We start from the raw sequence: 26,711 nt of genomic DNA on the forward strand, positions 1-26,711 counted from the left end.
ACAAGGCTGGTCGAGCAGCTAAAACCAGCCATCCAGCCCAGACTGGTTTAAGCTGTTTTTTCAGCACGGTTTTAGCTTGTCTTGTTACAAACAAATTAATAAATATTTTAACATGGGAAGGTTTTGGTTGTTCCCACACTGTAATTTACTTAACCAAAAATAACCAACATGAGAATTTAAGAATATGATTTAAAAGTGACCAAATCAGTAAATCGTGTCTACAAAAAAGCAAATAGTGAGTAGTAGCCCTTTCAGCCATTTCAGTAATTCAGCCTGGATCCTTGCAGTTTCCTTTACTATATAACAAGCACAGGAAAACAGAAATCATTTATTTGTTTTTTATTTTATTTTATTACAAACAAAACAAAACAAAAGAGAGAAAGATGCATTATTAACATGTTCCGTTCGGTGTGCCAAATGTTGATCACAACAATGTCACTGACTGTCTGGAATCACACAATGTACACAGTGACTCTTAGCAAGAAAATGCAGAAAATACTGACAACAACAAAAAAAAAACGTTAAAAGACAGAAATGAAAAAAAGGACAGAAAGTGCTTGATTTGACGCAACTCTCCCAAATAAAACCAAGCACTGAAATGAACGATATTTCAGAACTATACTGGGGAACGGGGCAAATAAATTAACATTTTAACTCATGATCTGTCTTGAGTTGAGGCCTAGCTAGGTATAGTGCAACCGCAGCCATATACAGAGTTCACATCTGCTCATTAACGCTTTACAGCTGTATTACCATTTAAGGCGGTAACATTACAAGGCTTTACTTTTGTAGGAGCCAAAGAAACATTGCAGAAGGAATTTCAATTGCAGATTTGAATATATGCATTCATATGTTTTCAATTTCCTGGTTACATGTGATCCACTGCATACAGGTTATTTGTTTGCAAGCCCCGAATCTACTGTAGATATAAGCGAAGTCTGTAGGATAGCGATGATATCGATTATTCCCAAGTCCTTTCGACCCCTTTGTGGAATATTCTTTTACAAGAGGTCCGATATAGAGAAATGTGATGGACCAAACATACAATGCGTCAATGTTTCGACTGTTTTTTATTATTATTATTATTTTCATTTGGTAGAAGCTTCGCAAATGTAACATCAAGGACAACATCAAGAGCAACAACAATAATCTTAGTTGTAATAACAAGGATTAAAAACAGGAGAACACAATGAAACCGAGTTTAAATACGCAAACGATATCAAAGAGCTCGTAAAAACAAGTAGAAATTTGAATAAAGGATAGGAGTGAGATGTGAGCAATTGGTTTGAATGAGAAAGGTGAGGATGAAGTGATGAGAGAGAATGAAGTGTAGAACTGCTGAACGTGCTTCGATAACACTTGGGGAGGTACGAAGATGCTTTTGAACCCTCTTCACCCCACTGTAACACTAGATTAAGGGTCAATACTTTAAAAAAGGCAGGGAACTTTACATTTCAATGCTCGATATCCCAATATAAGGCGAAATAAACTTCATTACATACTGTCTTTTTAGCGCAAGACAATACTGCAGCCAATACTGATTGAATTGAACATAATACATTACTTCTTTACTGTCGTGGTAGGTCATAAATTTTACCTCGTTTTTTTTTTTTCTCAAAGTTGGCCAGGGTAATGTTTAATACCCCCCCCCCCCCCCCATATTTTTTACAGTAAAATACATATATATCCTCCCAAACTAAATCACCACCATGCTGAAAGCCCACATTCTTAAAGGGCCAGTTCACCTAAAATGAAATTTCAGCCATCATTCACTCAATGTCATTCCACACATGGTTGACTTTCACACAAAATATATTCTATGTGTTTTTTGACCATTAAATGAACATCAATGGGATGCAACAATGCCCATTATATTCATTGTGTAGATACATTCATTATACAGACAAAACATGTAATAAATTAGAGTTTTTTTTTCTTCCGTTGAACACATTTTGAAGAATGCTACAGTATAGCCATTCATTTTCACAGTAGGAGGAAAACACAATGAAAATCAATGGCTATATGTTGATAGTTTAGTAGTTGCGAGCGTTCTTCAATTCTCAACAGAACAAGGGAAGATTTGGAAGAACTTGAGGATGGCTAAATGATGACAGGAATCTTTTAGGCTGAACACTCCCTTTAAGAAGACTGCTTGAAGCTTGTTTATGGGACATGGCAGCTCCGAAACAGTCACGCTAGCTTGCGATGAGGGATTTCTTGAAAGATTGCACTATGCAAGAGCGGGCACAGGCGTTTTCTCTTGACTGAACCGTGGACTGCGAGATGCATGCTGTTGGAAAACAAATCACTGCGGGTGATATGAAGCTCTTCCACATACATGCAGCTTCATGTCTGTGTCGTGGGGCACTAGTGAGGGCACGGGACTTCAGATGAGCATGAGCGTGTGGATTCCTCTGAAATGTGAGGCTGATAGTTATGAGAGGAAAGGAAATCAAATATTTTGTATGTGTGCATGTGTGTGTGTATGTGCACATAGGTGTTCGAGAGGAAATAACCAAAGGGCGAGCTGAAGCTCTGCGTAGCTGTTTGTGAAAGTGCTGCCGTGATACTGAGGGTAGTCTGTTCATTCGTCAAACTGCAGGTGCATATGTGTGTGTGTGTGTGTGTGTGTGTTCAGGAATAGTTGTGTTTGTGTTTGCATGCAAATGTCCTTTGACTGAGTCAGCATGTGTGTGTGTGTGTGTTTGTGTGTGTGAGTTGCTGAATTCAGTCATCGATGCAGATCACCTCCCCACTGCGCTGTTCCCTCCGTGCCATCAGGAGCTCGGCCTCCCTCTCTTTCTTCACCGACATGGGCGGCCCGTTCAACACTGTAGGGAAAAATGCAAACACATCCAGTTGAAGTCAAAGTTATTAGTCCTTCTGTTTATTTTGCTTATTTATTTTTAAATATTTTCCCAGTGATGTTTAACAGAGCAAAGAATTTTTCAGTTTTTCTGAGAATGTTTTTTTCCTTATGGAGAAAGTCTTATTTGTTTTATTTCAGTTAGAATAAAAGCAGTTTAAATGTTTTTTAAAAACATTTTTAAGGTCAATATTATTAGCCCCCTTAAGCCATTTTTTTCTGATTGTTTACAGCAGTGGCCATGGACCAGTACCTGTACATCATACCTGCCAACACTCCTGTTTTTCTCGGGAGTATTCCGTATTTTTGACCCATCTCCCGCCCAGAGGTTGCGATAGACTTTCTCATTGTCCGTCATTTTGATGGAGAGGGTTGTAAAAATTCCGTCATAACCTATTATTGATCGTTATTTTCATTTGCAGACTTTCTAATCGCTTTTTTCATTCATATTTTAATAATGAACATGCATGACAAGCATATAGGCTAAATTATTCATTTGTTTATTTGACAAATGAACAAAAATTTCTATCTGCCTTAACTCATATCTTCCTCCTGCGTCGACCTGAACTGGGTGCTTGCCTGTGCATAATCAAACGCATTAAGGGAGACTGATGCAGAAGCAGTTGTCATTAAATTCTGTGTCTTTGCCTCGGAAAGTCAACTTCTTGTGACCAAAAACCGGAATTAGCGCCACTTCAGCCAGCGTTTTGTAGTTAAGAAACATTTCTCCTAAGGCTGTGATCAGAACAAAGTTTGCTGGATTCTCTGAATGTGGTATTTCCCGATCCTGCAAGCACTCGTTTCACCAGGAAACAATACTACAGCACGCGCTCCTTTTGCACCAGGAGCGCGTCTGTACTGCACCCAATGACTTTAAAAAAACAAAAAAAACAAAAAAAATGCACCCCTCTGCGTTCGGTAGTGCTCACAACGCACTCCAAAGCACCTGACCTCCTTGCTGCCGTTTGATTGGCTCGTAACAGCTGTCGGCGACTGAGGATTTTTGTCTGTTTGTTTTTCATTGTCCACTGCATCTCTTCCTCTTTTTTCACCTTTATTATTAATATCACAACTATTTGGTCGTTTAAAGAAACTTCTCACACTCAGCTGCTGTGACATTTTTGCAACTGTACGCAGCGGTGACAGAGAGGAGACAAAACAAGGTCAATCGCCATCAGCTGGACAGGAGTGGGAATTACAGTTAGCTACAAATTACAATAGATCACCCTCAGCATAATCCATCAAAATGACGGATCACCTTCTGATTTTTCCATCACTGCTAAAAAAAATCTGTCAATGACAGAAAATATTCGGTTAACGCGACCTCTGCTCCTGCCCATCTCCCGTATTGTTCTTTCTCCTGGAAAACTCCCCCACCCCCACCCCCCTCCTCAGCTTTATGGTAAAGTCCTCATGCGCACCGAACCCAACTTTCAGTTTGCGCGCACCTAAATAAAAAAAGCAGTGTTTTCCATATTAAAATGAGTTTTTGCTCTAACCAACACGTAGAATTGATATATTAGAAATGGCTTCTATTTCTTGCAGCTGGACAACAGAAAACCTCAGGTACACCTCATGTGCTTTATTCAGTGTTATGTGCTAATAAAATGAGTTTGAATTCCATTTCACATGACATTTATTGCCATACTACTGAAAGCAGCAGCAGATAGTTCACATCAGATCTTGAAAATAAAATAAACGGTTTTAAATTTGATCTTTAGACACAAAACTAACATATAGTGATTCAGCATGTACATTTAATAATGTTAAAGAGGTTTATGTATTAATTAGATTAGAAAGCCTATCATTTCGTGAATAAGTGCATATTCTGTGCTTCTGAATAGCTGTATTTAAATTTCTGTCATGTTTCATCTGATGCAAACAGTCAAATTGCTTATCACTGCAAATTTCATCATGATGCGTGTTGTTAGCATATGGAGATACAATGTAAGGTGCTCACCTAATGTTTATGTTCGTAATATTTTTATTATTTGCAAATTAATAACCACTTCATGTGGAACTCTGTGTATCTGTGTCTCATTTCGGAGTCTGCTATTGTCCACATGAGCTCGCATTTCGGTCAAGGGCGCATACTTTGAGAGCCTTTCAAAATGAATGAATAAATGAAATATGCGGTTTTCCACCAAGGCAATCCGGAGTGCTGAAATATAATTGGCTAAACTGACATTGGGCAGGTTAAAATAACCAAAACAAAGACAGCCGTTCCAGCACGTAATGCATTTTCAAAGCAGAATATCTGACTTCAGCATTGTTTTTCAGATAAACAAGAATGTTCCCATGGCATATTTCTAAAATATCTGCAAACATATTATGGTATTTTTATGCTTTAACATACATACAAAAACATACATACAGCACCTTTCATTATTTCCGTTTTATTTAATATCTGAGTCTGAATAATGTTTTACTTTGAAGAATCTTTTATTTTGAAAAAAATGCATTCTCTCAGTCACTTGAGTGCCAAAATTTGACCCACAAGCTAGCAAAATAAGTAAGAAACAGCTGTCTTTGAAAGTTTCTTTCTGAAGGACCCATGAATTGACAAGGAATGGATCCTTGTCTATTCCTTCCTTCCATCATTTGTCAATAAATCAGTTGAATCTAGCATGTCTTTGCGAGAAAAAGATAAACTGCTGGAGATCACAAATGACGGTGGCCTTAGGGGCCATTCACATATCATGTCTTTTCCGTGCCAAGTTTGTTATTTCCAAAAGAGGTGCACAGTTTGTGCACGCATATTGGGACCAACGCGCACACGGGGAAATGCGCTTGCACCTTCCAGGCACTCATAGTTTAAAACATCTAAACTTTTCAGATTGCCAAGAGTGCGCTGCGAGTCACATGACTAGAACTGATAATCAGCTTCATAACTTTGCATGAAGGGCTGCATGGTGGTTTAGTGGTGGGCAATGTTGCTTCACCGCAAGAATTGCAGTAAATTACTGTTTCTGTGTGGAGTTTGCATGTTCTCCCCATGTTTGCGTCAGTTTCCGGGTGTTTAATTTTCCCCCACAGTCCTAAAACATGCGATATAGGTGAATTGATTAAACTAAAAGGTCCGTAGTGCATGAGTGTGTATGGGTGTTTCCCAGTAATGGGTTGCAACTGGAAGGGCATCCACTGTGTAAAACATATGCTGGAAAATTTGTGGTGACGTCTGATGACTAAGCCGAAGGTAAATTAATGAATGAATGAAAGACTTTGTATGAAATATACATATTTTAGTAGACTAATTACCACAGACAAACACAGAACACCCAAACACTGCAGTGCTTTTAAATTTTCTCCAAAAATAAAACTTGTATCAGAGTTAGAGCAACGTTTTGTCAGCTTGTCATCCTTTGAAATTGCTGCTGGTCTCACACGGCAATGATTAAAGTATTCAGTTCTTAGAAATGATTAGATTAGAAATGTGTTGAAGGAATTTCTTCGTTAAACACAAAAATATTCAGGGGGGCTAATCATTCTGATTTCAACTGTACATGCAGGAAGAGTAGTTAATGATCTGAATTAGAATATTTGGTTGAAATCAAAGCAGTTCAAAGTTAAAGCTGACCTTCTAATCTTTATTGCATCACATTTTCCATTTCTCTCTCACTTCCCCTTCCTTCTCACTGGGTTTCTTTCACTGACCATGAATATGCACATTTTGTTTTTCCAGAAAAACCCATGTGTCAATGTTTTCACACAGAAGTCATGATTCATCCACAAGTTTGCGCTTTTGTTATAATTTTGGTTGTTCCTGATTTTTAAATGCAATAAAAAGTCATTACTACGAATGCTGCTATCTAGGGATGCACAGTATTTTTAGAACTTCTTTGGAACAGGCCTACGAATCATTAAAGCTTAATCATAGCCATCAGCCTGGAATGGATAATACTGTCGATAGGCTTTGCCAATAAGATGGCTTGTTGATTATGAGCCTGCAATAAATCAGATGTGTGTAAGGGGTGTTAATGACTAATGACTGACTTGATTTAATGATCACAACTGTAGCCTGTTAAAAAAAAAACACACAAATGTTACATCTTTAAATGAACGACTTTCAAATAAACAGGTATCAGCATAGACTATTGACCAAAATAAGTGGAAAATATGGGCATGTTGATGATTCAAGGCATTAGAAAGAAGGAAAATTCCGTATGTAAAGACTGCAGTGAAGCAGGTATTACTTAATAAAACCCACTGTTTTTCTAATTATCAATCTGGAGCTAGAAAACATCTTTTATTTTGAACGCATTAAATTAATGAATGTATTTCAGCATTATAATAAAGAATAAAATGCTGTTCACACCAGGAATTAAGAATCACAAGTAGAAACTGCTGTGAAAATGTATGTATTTTCTATACGTCAATTAAAATAAGCTAGTGCAAAACGACTGATTCCAACTATGTATTTTTTAATAGTTATTCCAAAATAATGGGGACGGATGTTGGTAAGTTCATGTACTGTATATCACAGACACCAAATGACCTATAACTTTTAATCAAAGAAGATGTACTGTATGCTTGTTATCTAAGCTTTAATGGCAAAGAAAGTCCTTTGTACATGTGTGGCCCTGTATGAGGTGTCTCTGGGAGGTTATAGTGTGCAGTTTTTCAGAGGTAGTGTGTAACAGATCAACCTTTTTTAAAGTTGTCCAATGCAGTAGCGCCTGCTGCCTCACGCCAAAAAGAGCCAGTTTCTACTAATAAGCACAGAGCCATCTCTGTTTAGTCTCATCTTCTGTGCAAACATACAGCAGCATCTTCAAAAAATAAACATGCGACTTTCATTAACAGCAAGTGACCTCTAAAAACTGTTAACACTGCAAAAATGAATTGCCTGAAAAAAACAGCTTCATTAGAGCTTAAAACGTTTTTACGTTCATTAGAATTTTCTATAGGTGCGATTTCAGTTTGAACCCTAATGAAAATGCAGATACTGTCTATTTAGGTTTATTTTTATTATTTTAGTTTTTTGACTTGAAATTTTGAACTCAATTGCAGTATCTTGATCTTTCATTAGCTATGTTTCCATCCAAAGATGTGAATTAAATTTATACTCAAAACTGGATTATCGCATAAAAGTCTTGCAAATAAAGCAGCGTTTCCATCCAACGAGTCAAAGAAAACAAAATCGTCACTTCCTGATTAACTGTCAGTAAAATAAAAAATCTTTTAAAAAAGATGACTGTGTACCTGAAAGTGTAACTACTATAATTCTATATATTTTTTCTGTTATTTTCTGTGTTTTAAATAATAGTGTTATAAGATGTCTCCAATAAACATGCACGAATAAAATGTTTAGCGTCAGTTGACAGAAATGAAAATAATATAAGATACATGTATTTTACGCATGCCTAGCAAGCCACAGAAAGACAAAAATAAACATAAGCCACATTGTGCTCCATTGTGGATCTCCTTTAATGGGTTAACTTGCATACAGTCAGAGTATACTATACACCATACAATAATAATAATACAAAACCTCATCTTCTATAAAGACTTATAAGTGAGGACAACAGTACTGAGCATTTTAGTTCACTAAACACAAGCACATAGTGAGTGTATAGTGTCTGAAATTCTTTAGCTTACTATGCTTGTAGGTGTTGTTCTGCAAACTCACAGTATGACTCAGACAGGCATGATCACTGCAGTTCTATGAGGGGTGTATAAACACAAACAATGTCTAACTTTCCTGCTGGGGATATCCTACAGCACATAACAGTTATTCTAGTGACAGTAAACATGACTACAATTGACCTATGCTGATGTGATGTAAGACAATTGACCTATGGATGAAGAGTGAAGTCACATTTAGCAGTACTTGGTGAAATTTCAGAGGCAAAACTGAAATGAGTGCAAATGAGAAATTGGCGTGATGTCAGTAAAGTTGGCCACACTGTAAAAAGACATTAGTTGACTTGAAGTGAGTAAACCTGTAGCTTTTAAACCATTTAGTTGAATTTACTTTAATTAATAAGTAAGAAAACCTACTGCCTTAAAAGTAAGTAAATGAACTGAATGCATAATTTTAAGTTGTGTCAACAGGGCAACAGGGTGGCTCAGTGGTTAGGTGGTGACCACTGAAATGGAGACTAAGCCAAAGGCAAATGAATAAATGAAGTGGTGTCAATTTAAACTGCAGTTACTAGAGTTTGAGCATGTGAAATTCTGTTGTATGGCACTGTGAAAAGGGGAGATTAAACAAACAAAAAAACATGCAATTGCTTCATAATTAAAATTTCTGTACAGAAATATAGTAAGTACATGTTTTTTTTTAATCATGTGATGCGATTTTGCAGGTCAAAGATCACAAAGTATGAACTTTTTAACGAGTATATATCCAATCACTATGCTCTAAAGTTAGGGGGCGCTTGACCATCATTCACCACTTTAACATGGCGAGCGGCGGTGAAGTTAGGTTGAGGCAATAGTACGAGGAAGCGCCAGCGAAGTGAGGCAACAGTACGAGAAAACGCTGGTGTCTTTTAAATCTGCGGTGTGAGGACATTTCGGTTTTGCCGGTAAGTATAATGCCAATAAAAGAAAAAATGGTAAACAATAAATAACTGTGCAAGCATTGTTTTACACGTCTAACCATGACTGCACATCTGCAGCGCCATCACCCAGCATTTTCCCTGTCTGAAGGCAGGATAGCAGAGAAGGTAATAAAGTCCTCCAAATAGCAACAATCCCAGGCTGAATCTTTCCATAAAACATGCCCAACTGGTTCTGAGAGACACATAAAAATAACAAAAACAGTGCGGGTGTTTATTGCTAAAGATTTGCAGCCTTTTTCGGTGATTGGAGATGCGGGCTTTTGTCATCTTATAAAAGCACTCGATCCGTGTTACAGACTACAGTCTCGCATTTTTCAGCACTGAGATAATTAAGATGGTTTATTCATGTTTACTGAAGTACAAATATGTTTATTTGAAATGGGCAATTTATCTTTATTAACTTCACATGTATGTTTATTTTCAAAGTGTAGGAATGTATGTGTTCCCTAGTTTGTACATGGGCTACCAGCAGCTGTGAGATTTCACTGTTAATTTTTTTTATACAATACACTATGAACTAGTGTACTTTTCTTGGCTTTTAAGTAAAACAAAATGAGTATTGCAATAAATCATTTTTATTTTTTTTCTCATTAACCTCTTACTGTTCCTATTGTCTATAGAATAATAAAAAACACATGTGTCAAGCCATGAGAACCGAACCGAAAACTGTGTCAAAAAACCAAGGTATGTATTGAACCGTGGGCTAACTGTATTGTTGCATCCCTGGTACATATTAATAATAAGCCTGGGTTGGTCTGCCGCATGTACATGAATGCAAGTATATGGGGTGAAAAGTGCAGTGTGACCTCTTTAATCGTTTCAAGTTACAACGTATTTACTCTATTTTTCTAAATAAAGTAACTAATTGCTTTTTACAGTGTGTGTAAATTTGCTACTGTGACTAGATTTTTTGAAAATGACAGCTAAATTTTGCAAATATGACTAAATTATTCTATTCTACTTCATTCTATTAGATTCCATTCTAATATTACAGTATTTAATACCTTTGGTTTAAACAATTACTCCCATTTGAAGTTTCAGGCTACATTCATTCAAAAAGCTCCTGCTGCAATATCAACACTACAGCTGTGCTACTAATACTCTTCTTGCCTTTAAGAGGCCGCATCTCTATTTCCAGACATTTGTCATTTGCTGCTTGCACAATAAGATGAACACAAGTTGACTGACAGCTACCATGATTGCGGACTTGACGTACCTGTTTTGTCTCAGGCCTAAACATGCAGGGCAACGAGGAGCAGTTGCATGATCTTTAAAGCAACAATCCCTCTTGGCTGGCGTTCCTCAAAATTACACAACCAAAGTTTTTCCAAGGACAATAACACCAGAGTCGTTTTGTTGTGCTGCAGGTTTTGGCTGGTGTGCAAGAAAGAAAAAAAAATAAAAACAGAAAAGCGTGCACTGGAACAGGCTAATGCTAACGCTTGAGTTCAATTATCTGATTAAGACTGGCACCGTTTCGTAAACATGCAATAAGAGAAGAAGAATGCATGGCCTTCAGATGGGAACGCGTCTGGAAAAAGCTTGGAATGCGCTGGGGCTCCTTTACAAAGGGGGAAATGCTGAGCTAGAAACCCGCCGGGTGACTTTCATATCTCTGAACGTTGTACTGCATACTCCTGCTGCGCCAGCCAAGGAAAATAATTCATTACTCAGATTCAGATCTCGGAGTGACTTGACTCTCTGCTTCTACAATCAACAACCTTGGAACTATCTGGCTCAGACTGTCTCTCTTTCAGACTGTCTCACTCTCTTTACAGGCTGCTTCAGTAATTCTGTCTCTCTCAGACAACTACTGTCTTTCTCTTCCAAAACGTTTCACTTAGACTGTGTGTTTCTGTCAGACTGGCTTTCCTTGCTGCTTCACTTTCTCAGGTTGACTTTCTTTTTTCTCGCAGGCTGTCTGTCTCTTACGAATACGGCTGCTGCAACAATTGTTAAAATCAATAATAATGAATGAATAAATGGAAATAATCTAAATGTATTATCCAATAAATACACAGAGGACTGAAGGTCAGTGATTACTTTTGAATCATTATTTGTAGTTTGATGTTAAATGGAGATTATGTATAAGATCTTTTACTAGACAACTAAAATTATATATGCATGATTCAAGGTAACCGATCTAAAATTTGGGCCAAAAAATACTTTTATTTTAAAGGGATGCCGTGAATTGATCAAATGTCACCAGCAATGTCACTTACACTGGCAACTAGCTGCAACTCTCACATGGTCGCCCACTGACGCTAAGCAGGGCCGAGCCTGGCCAGTACCTGGATGGGAGACCACATGGAAAAGCTAGATTGCTGCCGGAAGTGGTGTAATGAGACCAGCAGGGGGCGCTCAACCTGCAGTCTGTATGAGTCCTCACGCCCCAGTAAAGTGAAGGGGACGCTATACTGCTCAGTGAGCACCGTCTTTTGGATAAGACATTTAACTGAAGTCCTGACTCTGTGGTCGTTAAAAATACCAGCATGTCATTCGAAAAAGAGTAGGGGTTTATCCCCAGCATCCTGGCCAAATGTCTACTGGCTCCTGTCCATCATGGCCTCCTAACCATCCTCATATGATAATTGGCTTCATCACCACTCTGTCTCCTCTCTACCAATAATAATAATAATTATTATTATTATTAAATGCGACAGTTAAGACATTTATAATGTTATTAATGATTGTTTAAAATTATTCATGTTCTTTAAACAGGTGTAATATTTTGTTTTCAAAAATTTAAAGCTAAACACTGCTTTTCAACATAGATAATAAATGTTTCTTAAGCAATAAATCACCAAAAGAAAAGGCTGATTTTCATGAATAAATATTAAGATTAAATGTAATCTATATTGCTCATGATTTGATGAGAATCCAAGGGAAGATGTTGGAGAACTAACAGATTAATTATCAAAAAAAACCTGTTAGCCAGCCATAATAACTGCTTACTCAGCTGCTGCCTTTCTCATGTTGTCTTTCTTTCAAGCATCAGTCTTTTGCATGCCACTTTCTCTAAACCAAATATTATCTGCCGGCAACAAATGTTGCTGGTGCACACCAGCCTGCCTCAACCAGTCCCTCTACCTCTCAGTAAACCAGAAAAACAAGCAGATATGGCAGCTGGCCTCAATGACCCAGCCTGTCCAAACAACCAGAACACTCATACAATTAATCACTCGCTCTCACACACACACAAGCAAGCAACCCTGAATCTTCACTTGTACAGTATCAACCCATCCGAACATGAACAAACGCACAATTAGCTTCAGATCACTCATAATGCAAGACCATGCGCACACACTCAGCCTCGACAATAAAACACACCACCACGTGGTGGAAAATAAAGAGCTGCTTAAGTGGCTCTCCAGTGTGAGTGTGTGTGCACACGTGGGTGTGTTTGTGCATTTTTGCAGAATGCAGGGAGTTCTCATACAACAGTGGTGTACTGTATAAACGTCCCACCGGGGATTGAATCTGGCTCTTAGACAGTGCAGGAATTTGGTCAGACAGGTTGAGTCGTATGCACACTCAGCACGGAGGTCTTCTGACTCAGACATGATTAATCTTAAAACTGATCCCAGATCAGGCACAGATATATTTCTTTCTGCATCCCCACTCTGGTCAGGTTGCAGATATATATGTCTTCATACAGTATATAAGTGGAGCAGTTTCATGCCACTGTAACATTTCACAGTCCTGTTTTTCGGCATGCAGAGAGTCCACGGCTGGAGGATTTTTCAAGAGGTCCGCAGGAAAAAAAAAGATAGTTCCACTTCACTGTGCCTCAGCTTCAAAGCAGTTTTGATTGGGACAGGCGTTTTAATGACAGAAAGCAAACTTGTGGTATTTTGGAAAAACATCAGTCTTTGGAATCCTTCACTTCTGACATTGGGTGCATGTGAAAGAGAGAAGGATAAATGATAAAGGAGATGCTGTATAAAGGGATGCAGAGAAATAGTGATTTGCGATGGAATTAGGGAGGGAAGGATTCGGGCACTTAAACGAGCACTCTCGCTCCTTCGGCCAAATGAAAAATTAATCTGCTGAGACTTCTCTCGGACCGACAGATGAAAGGGAAGGGAATGGAGGGGGCAAGGGGAGACAGAGTGAGAGTGGAAGGGAGAGAGATAGAAAGAAAGAAGGGAAAAAGCACTGGAAAGAGCAGAAGTGGAAGAAGAGGTCTGTGTTTTTGTCGTCCAAGCGGCTCTTGTTTCAGCTCCCTTTTTCCCTACTTCTTTTTTTTTGTCTATTATTAACCATTTCACCTCTTCTCAAGAAGTCCAGTAGCTCTTCCTAGCTTGCTGCAATATTTTTAGACATTCCCACCTTTGTGTACCCTCCCATCCAATTTATCGGCCCCACACATTCCCACACAGTCCCTTTCTTCTTCGCTTGTTCAGATCAGGGTTTTTTGGGGCGTCCGTTGCGCGGCAGGTTCTCCACAGTGTTGCTGAGGCGATACTTTACAATGATGCTGTGTACGGTGGATTTGGGCATGCGAAGCTCCTGCCCAATTGTCCCTTCCGACTTGCCGTCCTTCCACAGGTCCACTACCCTCTGGCGCTGCAGCACGTCATGCTCCTTGGTCTTCAGGCAGGACGGAGCTTCTGTGGAGGCAGAAAGGGGGCAGACTGTAGACACTGGGGGGGTTGGGAGTGGTCAATGAGTGGCACAAGTATCAGTCCTCAACATTAAAAGAACAAAAACACCCATAACTGTTGGCAGGAGGCTGAAAGAAGGAGCAAAGAATTCATAAAATCCTGCTGTCTCGAATCTCTCGCTTTTACAAAAATCCAGAAAAGTCCTCAAAGTCAGGACATCCACTGACTGCGAGAGCAGTGATGCACTGAACTTTCACAAAGTAAAAAAAGATGTTAGCAGTTCAGGCGGTTTTTGCCAAAGAAATCCGTGTTGACATAATGTGTCTAAAACCTTTTGCTCCGTAAAGTTCATGACATGTAAAACGCTAAGAGTTTAAGTAGCAATGACTTAAAAAAGAAAACAAGACACGCTCGCCAAGGTCTTTATGTCTGACAACTTTAAGAATGATCGAGAGAGATGTAACGGAGTCCGCTAGGATTTCTACCAAAGCAAATCGGTGCTCACACTCCATTTTGTCTCTCTCCTCCCTCTCACTTCTTCCTCTGTCTTTCAGAGAGGTCAGACCGGGTCCAAAAAATGTCCTATTATGGAGTGCGTTAAACAGATCAACACAGCCTGTCCTTCATTTTCTCTGTTCTTTTATATCTCTTTCTTTCTCTCATTTTTTGTTTAGTCTGGCATGCTGTTTTCATCTCTCTCCCTGGCTCAGTTTAAGCTGGGGTCACCGCAGTTGTCTCAATCAGGGACCAGAGGGTTCAAACGGGCCCCAAGCGGGGCATATTTTTAGCCAGGCGAGGGTTCAGCGTGTACAGCCTCAACAAACCCAATCAGCCTCTACACCCACCAGGATCTAAAGTCTGGGGCTATTTCAGTGACTGAAAGCGAGAGGCAGACGGAGAGAAAGCGAATGAGAGTCTAGTTCTGCCTCCAGGGGGGTTAAAAAACCGGCGTAAAAGCACGAGCACATTTGTGTTTCTTTATGGTTTTTTCTTCTTTCTTTTTTTTCACTCTCTTAAAAATATCTGAGTAGCAGAGAAAAAAATGTTCCCTTGGCTGAGTGATTCCTGGCACGGCTAAGGTTCTGGATAACTGTAATGACATTTTCAGAAAAAGCACCATGGCAAGAAAATATGCCTCCCTTAGACACTGTGGTAGAAAGATTGGTATCAGGACAGTCAACGCAGAAATGCTTCAACTCTGTACGAGTAAAAACAGTCGGGACGATGGACGGAGTTTGGCCTCTTACAGAATAAACAGAAAACGGCAAACAAATACAACTACATTTATTCTTCTCAGTGCTTCCTGCACACATATGCTGTTACAGAGCTAATATTGAAACAATAAACTCACTGGCAGGGCTAATCTGTTCTCTTGGACCAAAGACGGAAAACGTGAAATTATTTAGCCAAAATTCCACAGGGGCCCTCTCAAATTAAAATGTAATTAAGGGTGCTAACCAGAATCATATTTTTACTGAAATATGAACATAAAGTGTTACTAATGTCAGTTTTTTTTCTAACTAAGTACACAATATGTGCTTTCATTTCTAACAGTGACATACTAAGCAGGGATTAAATCTGTAACAGTGTTTTATGATGAACAAAATTATAAACGAAATCTGTGGCACACAAATCTTGCAGTTCACTGCAAGTTTGGCAACTGATTAAATCTACACCTTCAAAGTGCTCTGTAGAGAAACTATGTACCAAATGTCAAATCCAGCCTCGCATACACTGACCTCACAAATTATTGTGAAATAGAGCATTCGTACACCCACATATACACAAACAGACAGAGAGAGAAAGAGCGAGAAAAAAAACAGAGGGAGACAGAGGGAAGTTGAATCATGTGTGGATTTTGCCACGTTAATCATAAGTAAATCTTATTAAGCGCTGTCCACTGAGATCATTTATCAAACATTACATTACTACTTGCTTTAGATGAGCAGTGTAGTCCAGCAGTTATTATAATTAACTAAATGTAAAACTATCAAATGTGTTACTTAAAATGAAGCTGAAATAAAACAGATATATTACACATGATTATTGACATTATAGATAATAATATGTTTAATAGCTTATTTCAAGGCAATATTTAACATTTTAGAAACATTTAGTTCAGGTTTAAGGACATTAATACTACCTGGACATTTAAATCAAATATTAAGATAAAACTACAATGGAAATAAGTATAAATTTAGCCTAAATAGCAATATTTAGAAATTTAACAAGTTAAAAAGAGAAATGAAAATATATACAGTATGAAGATACAACATTACCTAAATAATACCGGTGTAGTCCTATTCACTAACAGTTAACGCAATTAAAGGTGTAAGAGATACAAAAAATATTTTTGAATAAGCTAAAGAATTACAATCTTTGAAAGAACTTATGAATTAGCATCTCATTTACTCACTTACTGTCAGTTACAAAAAGAATGCAAAAATAGTATACACTACCTGACTAAAGTCTTGTCGCCTATCCAAGTTTTAAGAACAACAAATAAAATTCTACTTGGTGATTTGGTATCAAAAGTGGGTCATATGAAAGGCAAAGGCCTGTAGATTACACTTATTTTATCAAAATTAAATATGATCATGCCTTGATTTTCAATTATTTAATTAGGACAGTAAGCTCTGACTGCTTGGACAAAAGTCTTTTCACAACAGAAATAATGTGCAGTACAGAATATAAAGTTATGGAGCAGTGGAAAAAAAAATTATATAATGCATGACTCCCATGAGCTTGACTACTGCATCCATACATCTCTGCAATGACTCCAATAGCGTATTAATAAAGTCATCTGGAATGGCAAAGAAATCGTTCTTGCAGGAGATTAATATTTAATGCATCCTACCCCAGACATGCTCAATAATGTTCATGTCTGGTGACTGGGCTGGCCAATCCTGGAGCACCTTGACCTGCTTTGCTTTCAGGAACTTTGATGAGGAGGCTGAAGTATAAGAAGGAGCATTATCCTGCTGAAGAATTTGCCCTCTCCTGTGATTTGTAATGTAATGTACAGCACAAATTTCTTGACAGCTCAGGCTGTTGATATTGCCATTCACTCAGCAGATCTCTCACACGCCCCCATACTGAATGTAATACCAAACCATGATTTTTCCTTCACCAAACTTGACTGATTTCTGTGAGAATACTGGGTTCATGCAGGCTCCAATAGGTCTTCTGCAGTATTTGTGATAATTGGAATGCAGTTACACAGATGATTCATCTGAAAAATTTACCTTCTGCCACTTTTCCAAATGATCAACTAGAAGTCAATACATGAACTAGAAGTACAATATATGTAGCCAAACAGCAAAAAAAAAATTCTCATTCCCTTTCAATGCCAAAACTACAGTATGGAATATTTTTAACAGCCCTGCTTTAATGGAACTTCTCATTTTACTAACATTACCCAGAAGTTCTCTGTCTGTGAAGGTGAAACGCCTTCTCCATCAACCAGAACTGTAAAAACAATTACTGTGTGCAAACAGGTTTTTGGACCACTCCTCTCATAATGTACAGTACCATTGGATGCCCGAACAGGTGGCTCCACCCCGAAGTCAATCCATTGGCTGCTCAAACTTGCAGAGTAATATCTTAATAACAGCACAGAGTATACCCATTCCAACAGAATCAGCCTCTAAATGTTCTTCCTACAGCTGTCTCTTCAGATTACTCTGCAACAGGAGAATTTAACATTCCAAAAAAATTGACTTCAACATTTACATTTAAGGCACCTACCAGATGCACCAATCCAGAGCTGCTCACAAGAAGCACTTTGTTTTGACATTTTATGACTGCCATGATCAACAGATGGCATGCGAATCTGCCTTTTAAATTTAAACCAACTAAACAACCATGTAAATAAAACCCCTCAGCTAGTCAAAGCAGATTTCAGTTTGACTAAATCCTCATTGATTCATTTTCTTTTCAGCTTAGTCCCTTTATTATTCTGGGGTGGTCACAGCAGAATGAACCGCCTTGACTGTGGATTAAACTTGTTATTTTAGAACGTATTTAGGTTATGATTAGTATTTTATAGAGTATAGACAACACAACACACTTTTCTACATTCAGATGAAATCAAATCTGCATTTTAGTTGAGATCATAACAGAAGAAAATATAAATAAATAAAGAAATACATAACGTGTGTAAATTAAAAAGAACAAAATATAAATTGTTATCTTGGCAACTAGCTGAAATTAAGTAGGCTAAATTTAAAGTACTATAACTGAAATAAAAAATATTTTAAACAGAAACAAGAAAAAAGGTCTGTAAGTTGTTGACTCTTCTAAATCATAAAAATGCCATCATATGTTTGCAGATACTTAAGAAACAAGCCAAGTAAACATTCTTGTTTATCTGAAAAAATAAAGCCTGAAGTCAGATATTCTGCTTTGAAAATGTCTGTTACATGCCGGAACGACTGTCTTTGTTTTGGTTCTTTTAACTGGCACAATGCCACTTTGGCCAATTATATTTCAGCACCCCAGGTTGCCTTATTGTATTTGATTTATTCAGTCAGAAAGACTCTCAATAATTAATTAGCAAATAATATAAATATTATGAATGCAAACATTAGGTGAGCAGGTCACAAACTGGCTGTTTGCACCAGACTAAACACAACAGAAATTTAAATAGAGCCATTCAGAAGCACAGAATAGTGCACTTACTGCACTTCAACAAAATGTCAAGGTTTATAATTTAGTTAATACATATTAAACCTCTTTGTGATTTTTAAATGTACATGCACTAAAGTTCCATAACAAACGGTTTATTTTATTTTCAAGATCTGTTGCTGCTTTCAGTAGTATGGCAATAAATGTTATGTAAAACAGCATTCAAACTCACATTGTTAGTATTTAACACTAAATAATGAGGTGTGCCTGAGGTGATCATTATCAAAGTTTTCTGATGTTCAGCTGTAAGAAATAGAAGCTGTTTCTAAAATATAAACTTCATGTGTTGTTAGTACAAAAACCTTCTTTTAATATGGAAAATATTCCTTCTATCGGGTGCCGTTTTTTTTAGAACATTGTTTAAATCAGCCTTAAATCAGCCTCAACAGTCAGGCACATTGTTGTTGGTGTCGTCAATCTGGCAACCCTTGCTTGCATTTGTTTTGAACCATGTGTGCAATACCTAGTTTAACCACTGGGTGTCAAATTTACTTGCTGCACATTTAAACTATAATGAAACAGAAATATATAAAAATAAGGAAAAAATAATACTATAAAAGTAACTAATACTAAATGAGCACTTGTTTTAAAGTGCATCAAACAGGTATCTTTTTGATCAATAAAAGCTTTACACACCAATCCATGATTCAGAAAGCTAACTGAAAGTAATATAATTGATTCTGACATTCAAAAGTGAAATTTATCTATGGTTCTCTCAGCAATTGCAGGCTAAATAAGTTTGGCAAGCCAGATGAACCGGTATCCAATAAATAGTTTATCGGTGCAGATTAAACAACACACTTGAGAAAACTCCAGGACATATTAAAAGTGCCTTGTGTTTTTGAACTTATAAAAAATGTAAGTTTAGTACTTCATAAAAGACCTTAACTTGCTTTTGTGTACAAACAACTTTCATTCAGTACAAACATTTGACACACACTAATCTGTCACTGATCTGTTTCATCATCAGTGTAAATAAAAAGCCTTTATAATGGCTCAGAGTAGCCCACCAGAGTCTGAGTCCACTGGTGGTGTTGACTAGGGATGGATCAGCGAGACTGACCTGATATGAAGGATCCGGGTGGCATCTGGCTGTAGTTTGCTCCGGCCAGAGCGAGGGCAGCTGAGGGTGCAGGTGTGAAGGGAGGGCCGAAGTTCTGCGGGGTGGCGTACGGGCCTGGAGGAATAGGCTAAACACACAGAGAAACAGAGATTGCTTGTGTCATAAACCTGAGAAACCACTTGGTTTTGAGAAGCTAAAAAATACAAACTTTATTCACAGTTGTGTAAGATTCATTTGGAAACTCCGAAGGAATGCCAAATGGCTGAAATCGAGCAGTGTACTGGCATGGACGTGAGCTTTGTTCCAAATCTCAGTGTGCCGCATTGCTGTCTACTGCCAACGCATTACACAGCAATGCATTGTGGCACACAAATATTTTTAAAAGAGGCTGTCGTGACCACATTGCTAAGCTAGTAATACTATACTAGAATATACTATAGTATACAAATCACTGATAGAAACACTGTTCTCTACATATGCATCAGATACTTAAACTCCATCTTACAAGGATTAAATAATAAAAAAAACAATGTTTACTTGTGAACGTAACACAAATCATGTTGCACTTCTTGTCTTTATCAAACTTTATTGCCTCCTTTGCACAATACTGTTGTCTTATGTAAAAGTACTTGTATAGTTTGTCTTATGTGTATAGTGTAAGTATTTATAGTATATGCATAGTTAGTAGTTTGAGTACTGCTCTGCATAGGTTTAAAAGAGCTTGTACGTCCAGTTTTGTGTTCATATTTATAATTTTGTTTATTTATGTAGCACCGTGGTCCTGCAAGACAAGACATTTCGTCCGACTGTACGTCCACACATGCTGCAAAGTGACAATAAAGCTTAACTTTTTTATTTTATTTATTTAATTGTTTAACCAGGAATGTCCCATTAAGATACAATATCTCTTCTACCAGGGAGTCCTGGTAAAGACAGGCAGCATAGGACAAGGTTACAAAAAAATAAGAATAACAAATACATGTCACAACACATAGACACACACAAAAAGAGTATGAACTAGGGATGCCACGGTTCTCAATATAATATTGAACCTTTTAGTACGACATCCACAGTTCAACACGCTCGTGAATTGTGGTTTTCTCGGTTTTGCGTTTAAATAATTTATGTGCGTTAATATCTCCCCGAATTGACTGTGTGTGCCTCTAAATCCATGAGCTGAGATGAGGAAACTCATGTCATGAGGACATTTTGGTTTTGCCGGTAAGTATAATGCCAATAAAAGAAAAAACGGTGAACAAAAAATAACTGTACAAGCATTGTTTTACACGTATAACCATGACTGCACATCTGCAGCGCCATCACCCAGCATTTTCCCTGTCTGAAGGCAGGATAGCAGAGAAGGTAATAAAGTCCTCCAAATAGCAACAGTCCCTCGCTGAATCTTTCCAGAAAACATGCCCAACTGGTTCTGAGAGACACATAAAAATAATAAAGACAGTGCGGGTGTATTGCTAAAGATTTGCAGCCCTTTAGGTGATTAGAGATGCGGGCTTTTGTCATCTTATAAAAGCACTCGATCCGCGTTACAGACTACAGTCTCGCATTTTTTCAGCACTGAGATAATTAAGATGGTTTATTTATATTTACTGAAGTACAAATGTGTTTATTTGAAATGGGCAATTTATCTTTATTAACTTCACATGTATGTTTATTTCCAAAGTGTAGGAATGTATGTGCTCCCCAGTTTGTACATGGGCTACCAGCAGCTGTGAGATTTCAGTGTTAATTTTTTTTATACAATACACTATGAACTAGTGTACTTTTCTTGGCTTTTGAGTAAAACAAAATGAGTATTGCAATAAATTGTTTTTATTTTTTTCTCCTTAACCTCTTACTGTTCCTATTGCCTTTAGAAAATAAAACACATGTCAAGCCATGAAACCGAACCAAAAACTGTGTTAAAAAACCGAGGTATGTATTGTACCGTGGGCTAACTGTATTGTTGCATCCCTAGTATAAACCATAATCAATTGTTAAAACATGTGCACTGGTCTAAATTGACAGTCTTTAAAATAGTTTTAAATAATTTATAAAATAAAATTTAAATGTATTAAATATACTTGACCTTGATATGCATAATACAGAGCTGCATGATTAATTGTTCGAAGGTTGACCCTTTTAACAAGATGGTGATGTCGGTTTTAATGGTCAGCATCTTAAAAATGTTTTTAATATTCAGATTTTTTAAAAAATGTATGTATATTTATAAAGCTACACATTTTTTTTAAAAAATAAAAAAAATAAAAATTACCGCTTTTGCGAAGTGTTTTTAATGCAGCGCCTATGGGCAGGACAGTACAATCGATGTTGTTCTCTGTTATCAGTTGCACACATTTTCACTCACACAAGTCTTGGTAACAGCATATTGAGTATTTCATATATTATTTGACCAAATTGGAATGCAAAAAATGTATCCCATTCATTGCACTCTAAGTTTACGACTTCCACTGCTAAAAAGCCCAAAAATGTGAATAGGATCCATTGCAGTCTTTATTCAAACACCCATGTGATCCTAATTATGGCTTATGTTTGTTAAACGCTTGAAGTTTACATCTTTATATATGAGAGAGAGCAGGCGGTGTAAAACAGCTTCAGTCTTTAAAACCTGCATTAATATCTATGTGTTACAAACATTCAGACTGTCAGCGAATTATTAGGATGACAGTTTATAGTTGAGATATAAACACAGATGTCTGTGATAGCAAGCAAAGCAACTTGATGCTTCCAATGAAGGCTGTAGCAGTTACATTCTTACTCCTATAGGGGGCAACAATTAAAAGGTATTCCTCAATGAATAGTTCCAGAGATTCTTTAAAAATTTAGAGGCATATAGAAAATAACATTGTTTTGTTTGTAGGAATGAGTTATCGAATCATTTATTCAAAGTGAGACTTAAAAATATTAATTAAAATCATATTTCATTTTTTTCTCCGATTCTTATTAATCAGGGATCGCCACAGCGGAATGAACCGCCAACTCCTCCAGCATATGTTTTACGCAGTGGATGCCCTTCTAGCTGCAACCCATTACTGGGAAACACCCATACACTCTCATTCACACACATACACTATGGACAATTTAGGCTTCCTAGTTCAACTATAGCGCAAACTGGAGCACCCAGAGGAAACCCACGTTGCATGCTGATTTGCACCAAACTATTTTTTAATTAACATTTTCAATGTTAAAACAGTTGTGAAAACTATGGCACATTATTTCAAGAGTCTTTTATGAATAGAAACTAGAGTGAAAATGTGTGTTTTACCGGCGGTGTGTGTGTCTCGTTGCCCTTGTTGGCCAGTCTACTGAGGATGCTTCTCTCGGACATCTGCAGACGGGCTGTGATCGGCGGGACTCTGGACAGTGTGGCTGGGAGCCGCGTTACGTCTGCCTTCATGTCACTCAGAAGCTCCTCCAACTGGTTTAGCACTACAAAAATGCCCATCATTACAACATGCAAAATTATAATCAATTATTATTGGCAGACAGGAGTTGTTGGAAAAGTTAAAAAACAATTAATTTGAACACCTAATAGACCGAACACTGTGTTAATCTGCTGAAGATAAACAAATGCATCAGATTGATTTAAACCAGGGGCCCAAACTCTGTCATAGAGGGCCACTGTCCTGGATAATTTAGCAAGAGAACTTTCTTCAACACGCTTGCCTGGATGTTTCTAGTATATTATCTGGTTAAAGAGTGTTTAATTGGGGTTGGAACTAAACTCTGCAGAAAACCGGCCTGTTTGGGCTATTCAACTTTATGTACAAATACACGTCCTGGGATATGTATTAGTAAAGTAAACAAGGTTTAAATTGATGTTGACTTTCACAGCTGAGAGTACGGTAAGAACTATTATATTCCTTCATTGTTGTTACAACTTTATATTAGATTCTTCAAATACACTGAAATTAGTTAAGCCTCAGAATAATTTGATTCATATTTCCAGAAAAAAAGATGCCTGTTCTTTTTAAGAGATGTTATGATGAACCATAAGCCTAATACACTGACCAGCCACTTTATTAAGTATACCTGTCCAACCGCTTATTAAAGCAAATTTCTAATTTCTAACTTCTCACTTTAACCGAGGTATGCAGAAGAGCATCTCTGAACGCACACCAAGTTTAACCTTGAGACGGATGGGCTACAGCAGCAGAAGACCACATGGGGTGCCACTCCTGTTAGCTAAGAACATAAAACTGGGGATACAATTCACACAGGCTCACCAAAATCGAACAATAAAAATTGGAAAAATGTTGCCTGGATGAGTCTCAATTTCTGCTGTGACGTTCAAATGGTAGGGTCAGAATGCGGCATCAACAACATGAAAGAATAGATCCATCCTGCCTTATATCAACGGTTCAGGCTGGCAGTGGTGTTGTAATAGTGTGGGGGATATTTTCTTGGCACACTTTGGGCCCATTAGTACCGATTGAACATTGTGTCAACGCCACAGCCTTAGCATAGTTGTTGACCATGTCCATCCCTTTATAACCACAGTGTACCCATCTTCGGATGGGTACTTCCAGCAGGGTAACGTGCCATGTCATAAAGCGTGAATCATCTCAAACTGGTTTCTTGAACATGACAATGAGCAACTGTGTGATGCTATCATGTCAATATGGACAAAAATCTTTGAGGAAAATTTTCAGTACCTTGTTGAATTTATGCCATTAAGGATTAAGGCAGTTCTGAAAGGGGGTCCAACCTGGTACTAGTTAGGTGTACCTAATAAAGTGGCCGGTGAGTGTATAAACATAAAACTAATGGAAATTGTCTGGAATCAAAATAATAATAATAAATACTGAAATTAAATCTTAGATGAGAAACTTAACATTAGAAAAAAACTGAACATAAAAATTTAAAACTACATAAATAAAAAAAGACAAATTAAGAAACGGTATCTTGAAAGCACACAAAAAACATATATATATATATATATATATATATATATATATATATATATATATATATATATATATATATATATATATATATATATATATATATATAAATTAACATTTGGAGAAAAAATAAATTAGCAAAAAGCATACTTAATCTTCTTAAACTTTCTAAAAAGAAAATATAAAAAATAGTAAGTTTTTAAGCCAAAACAGAATAAATTCTCAAAAAGTAATTAAATAATACTAAATGAGCACTTGTTTTAAAACGCATAAAACAGGCTCCTTTTTATCATCAATAAAAGCTTTACACACCACTTCATGATTCAGAAAGCTAACTGAAAGTAATACAGTTGATTCTGGCTGTCAAAGTGAAATTTATCTATGGTTCTATCAGCAATTGTAAGCTAAATAAGTTTGGCGGGCCAGATGAACCGGTATCCAATAAATAGTTTATCGGTACAGATTAAACAACACACTTGAGAAAACTCCAGGACATATTAAAAGTGCCTTGTGTTCTTGAACTGTTCCCATATCAGAGCTGGCAGGAACTCTGGTCCCGCTGGATCAATCCACAAGGCCTTTTATCAGGCACTCAAGAAAGACGCCAGCAATTTTTGTCTAAGTTACACACAAACACATTCCCTCTGATCCATCGTCTTTTCCATATAAAGATATTTATGAGATCTATCACACAGGCACGCTTTCCTCACCCTTGTGCAAGACGGCATTGGCAGGTTTGTTTCCTGCGAGCGACTCCTTGCTGAGATGCTGATGGGATTCAGCGAGACATTCGACCTCAGCAAAGCGGGCGTTCAAGGCCATGGCCGGGTGAGTGGGGTCCTGGGTCATGTTGAGGTAGGCAGCCCGACGCAGCTGCTCCTCGATTACCAGGGCCTGCTCCAGCAACTGACAAAGACAGACAGACAGATCTTACAAGTGTAAAACTGTATGGAAAACCTACAATGATCTGTTGACTTCCTGGTCCAGTGAAGCCCCTCCCTCAGAAACAAATAATAGGCACCGATTGGTTCTCAGGTCCAGTGTACCCTGATGTTGAAGAAAACGTCACATCGGGGGTGGAGTTTATGTAAATTTTAGTTTTCGTGCTGTCACAAACCCTGCAAAAAGCTCATAGTAGCCCCTCCCTCAGAAATAAGTATTAGGCACTGATTGGTTCACAGGCCCAGTGTGCTCTGATTTGCTCGTGCATGTTGAAGAAAACGTCACATTGGGGGTGGAGTTTATGTAAATTTTAGTTCTTGTGATGTCAAAAACCCAGCAATAGCCTCATAATGGCCCCTCTCCCAGAAATAGGTAATAGACACTGATTGGTTCACAGGCCCAGTGTGCTCTGATTCGCTAGACCATGTTCAAGAAAATGTTACATCGGTGGTGGGGTTTATGTAAATTTGAGTTCTTGTGACGTCATAAACCCTAAAAAAAGCTCATAGTAGCCCCTCCCTCAGAAATAAGTAATGTGCACTGATTGGTTCGCAGGCCCAATGTGCTCTGATTCGCTAAACCATGTTGAAGAAAATGTTACATCAGGGGTGGTGTTTATGTAAATTTGAGTTCTTGTGATGTTATAAATCCAGAAAAAAACTCATACAGTAGTAGCCTCTCCCTCAAAAATAAGTAATGGGCATTGATTGGTTCGCATGTAAAGTAAATTTTAGTTTTTGTGATGTCATGAACCCAGCAAAAAAAAAAAAAAAAACTCATAGTAGCCCCTTCCCCCTGCCTGCATGACCATTCTAAAAAAAAAGCTGCATTTGGAACTACCCATCTGCTCGTCTACAACTCGCAACACACAATTTTGCTAGAGATGTTGCACTAGTGCCACAACCAATATACCGGACTCCTAGAATTCTTCTCGATATATATATATATAAACAAACACAGCAAAAACTGAACAAAATAGCACTACTTGGCTCAACGAATTATTGGGCTTGTTCCAAAAGAAAAGGGTTTACTAAACTCTCCAGTCATAATTACTCTGCC

At 37.7% G+C, this 26,711-nt stretch overlaps 1 protein-coding gene across 4 annotated transcripts in view; it reads right to left on the reverse strand.

Annotated features, from left to right (window-relative positions):
* Positions 1 to 324: 324 nt before the first annotated feature.
* Positions 325 to 26,711, reverse strand: part of chd3 (chromodomain helicase DNA binding protein 3) — a 100,197-nt gene continuing 73,810 nt past the window's right edge. For 2 of the 4 annotated variants that reach the window (XM_073908348.1, XM_005172235.6), the window contains exons 37-40: positions 25,421 to 25,616; positions 23,072 to 23,235; positions 19,789 to 19,915; positions 325 to 2,831 (exon numbers count right to left, since the gene is read on the reverse strand). In XM_073908348.1, coding sequence (XP_073764449.1) covers positions 2,728 to 2,831; positions 19,789 to 19,915; positions 23,072 to 23,235; positions 25,421 to 25,616 — 591 coding nt within the window. In that variant the 3' untranslated portion in view covers positions 325 to 2,727. Of the gene's footprint in view, positions 2,832 to 8,265; positions 14,046 to 19,788; positions 19,916 to 23,071; positions 23,236 to 25,420; positions 25,617 to 26,711 lie in introns of those variants that run through there. The other 2 variants (XM_009303118.5, XM_009303117.5) reach the window with 1 other exon arrangement.

This window comes from Danio rerio, chromosome 7 (genome assembly GCF_049306965.1).
Source record: "Danio rerio strain Tuebingen ecotype United States chromosome 7, GRCz12tu, whole genome shotgun sequence".
Classification (NCBI taxonomy): domain Eukaryota; kingdom Metazoa; phylum Chordata; class Actinopteri; order Cypriniformes; family Danionidae; genus Danio; species Danio rerio.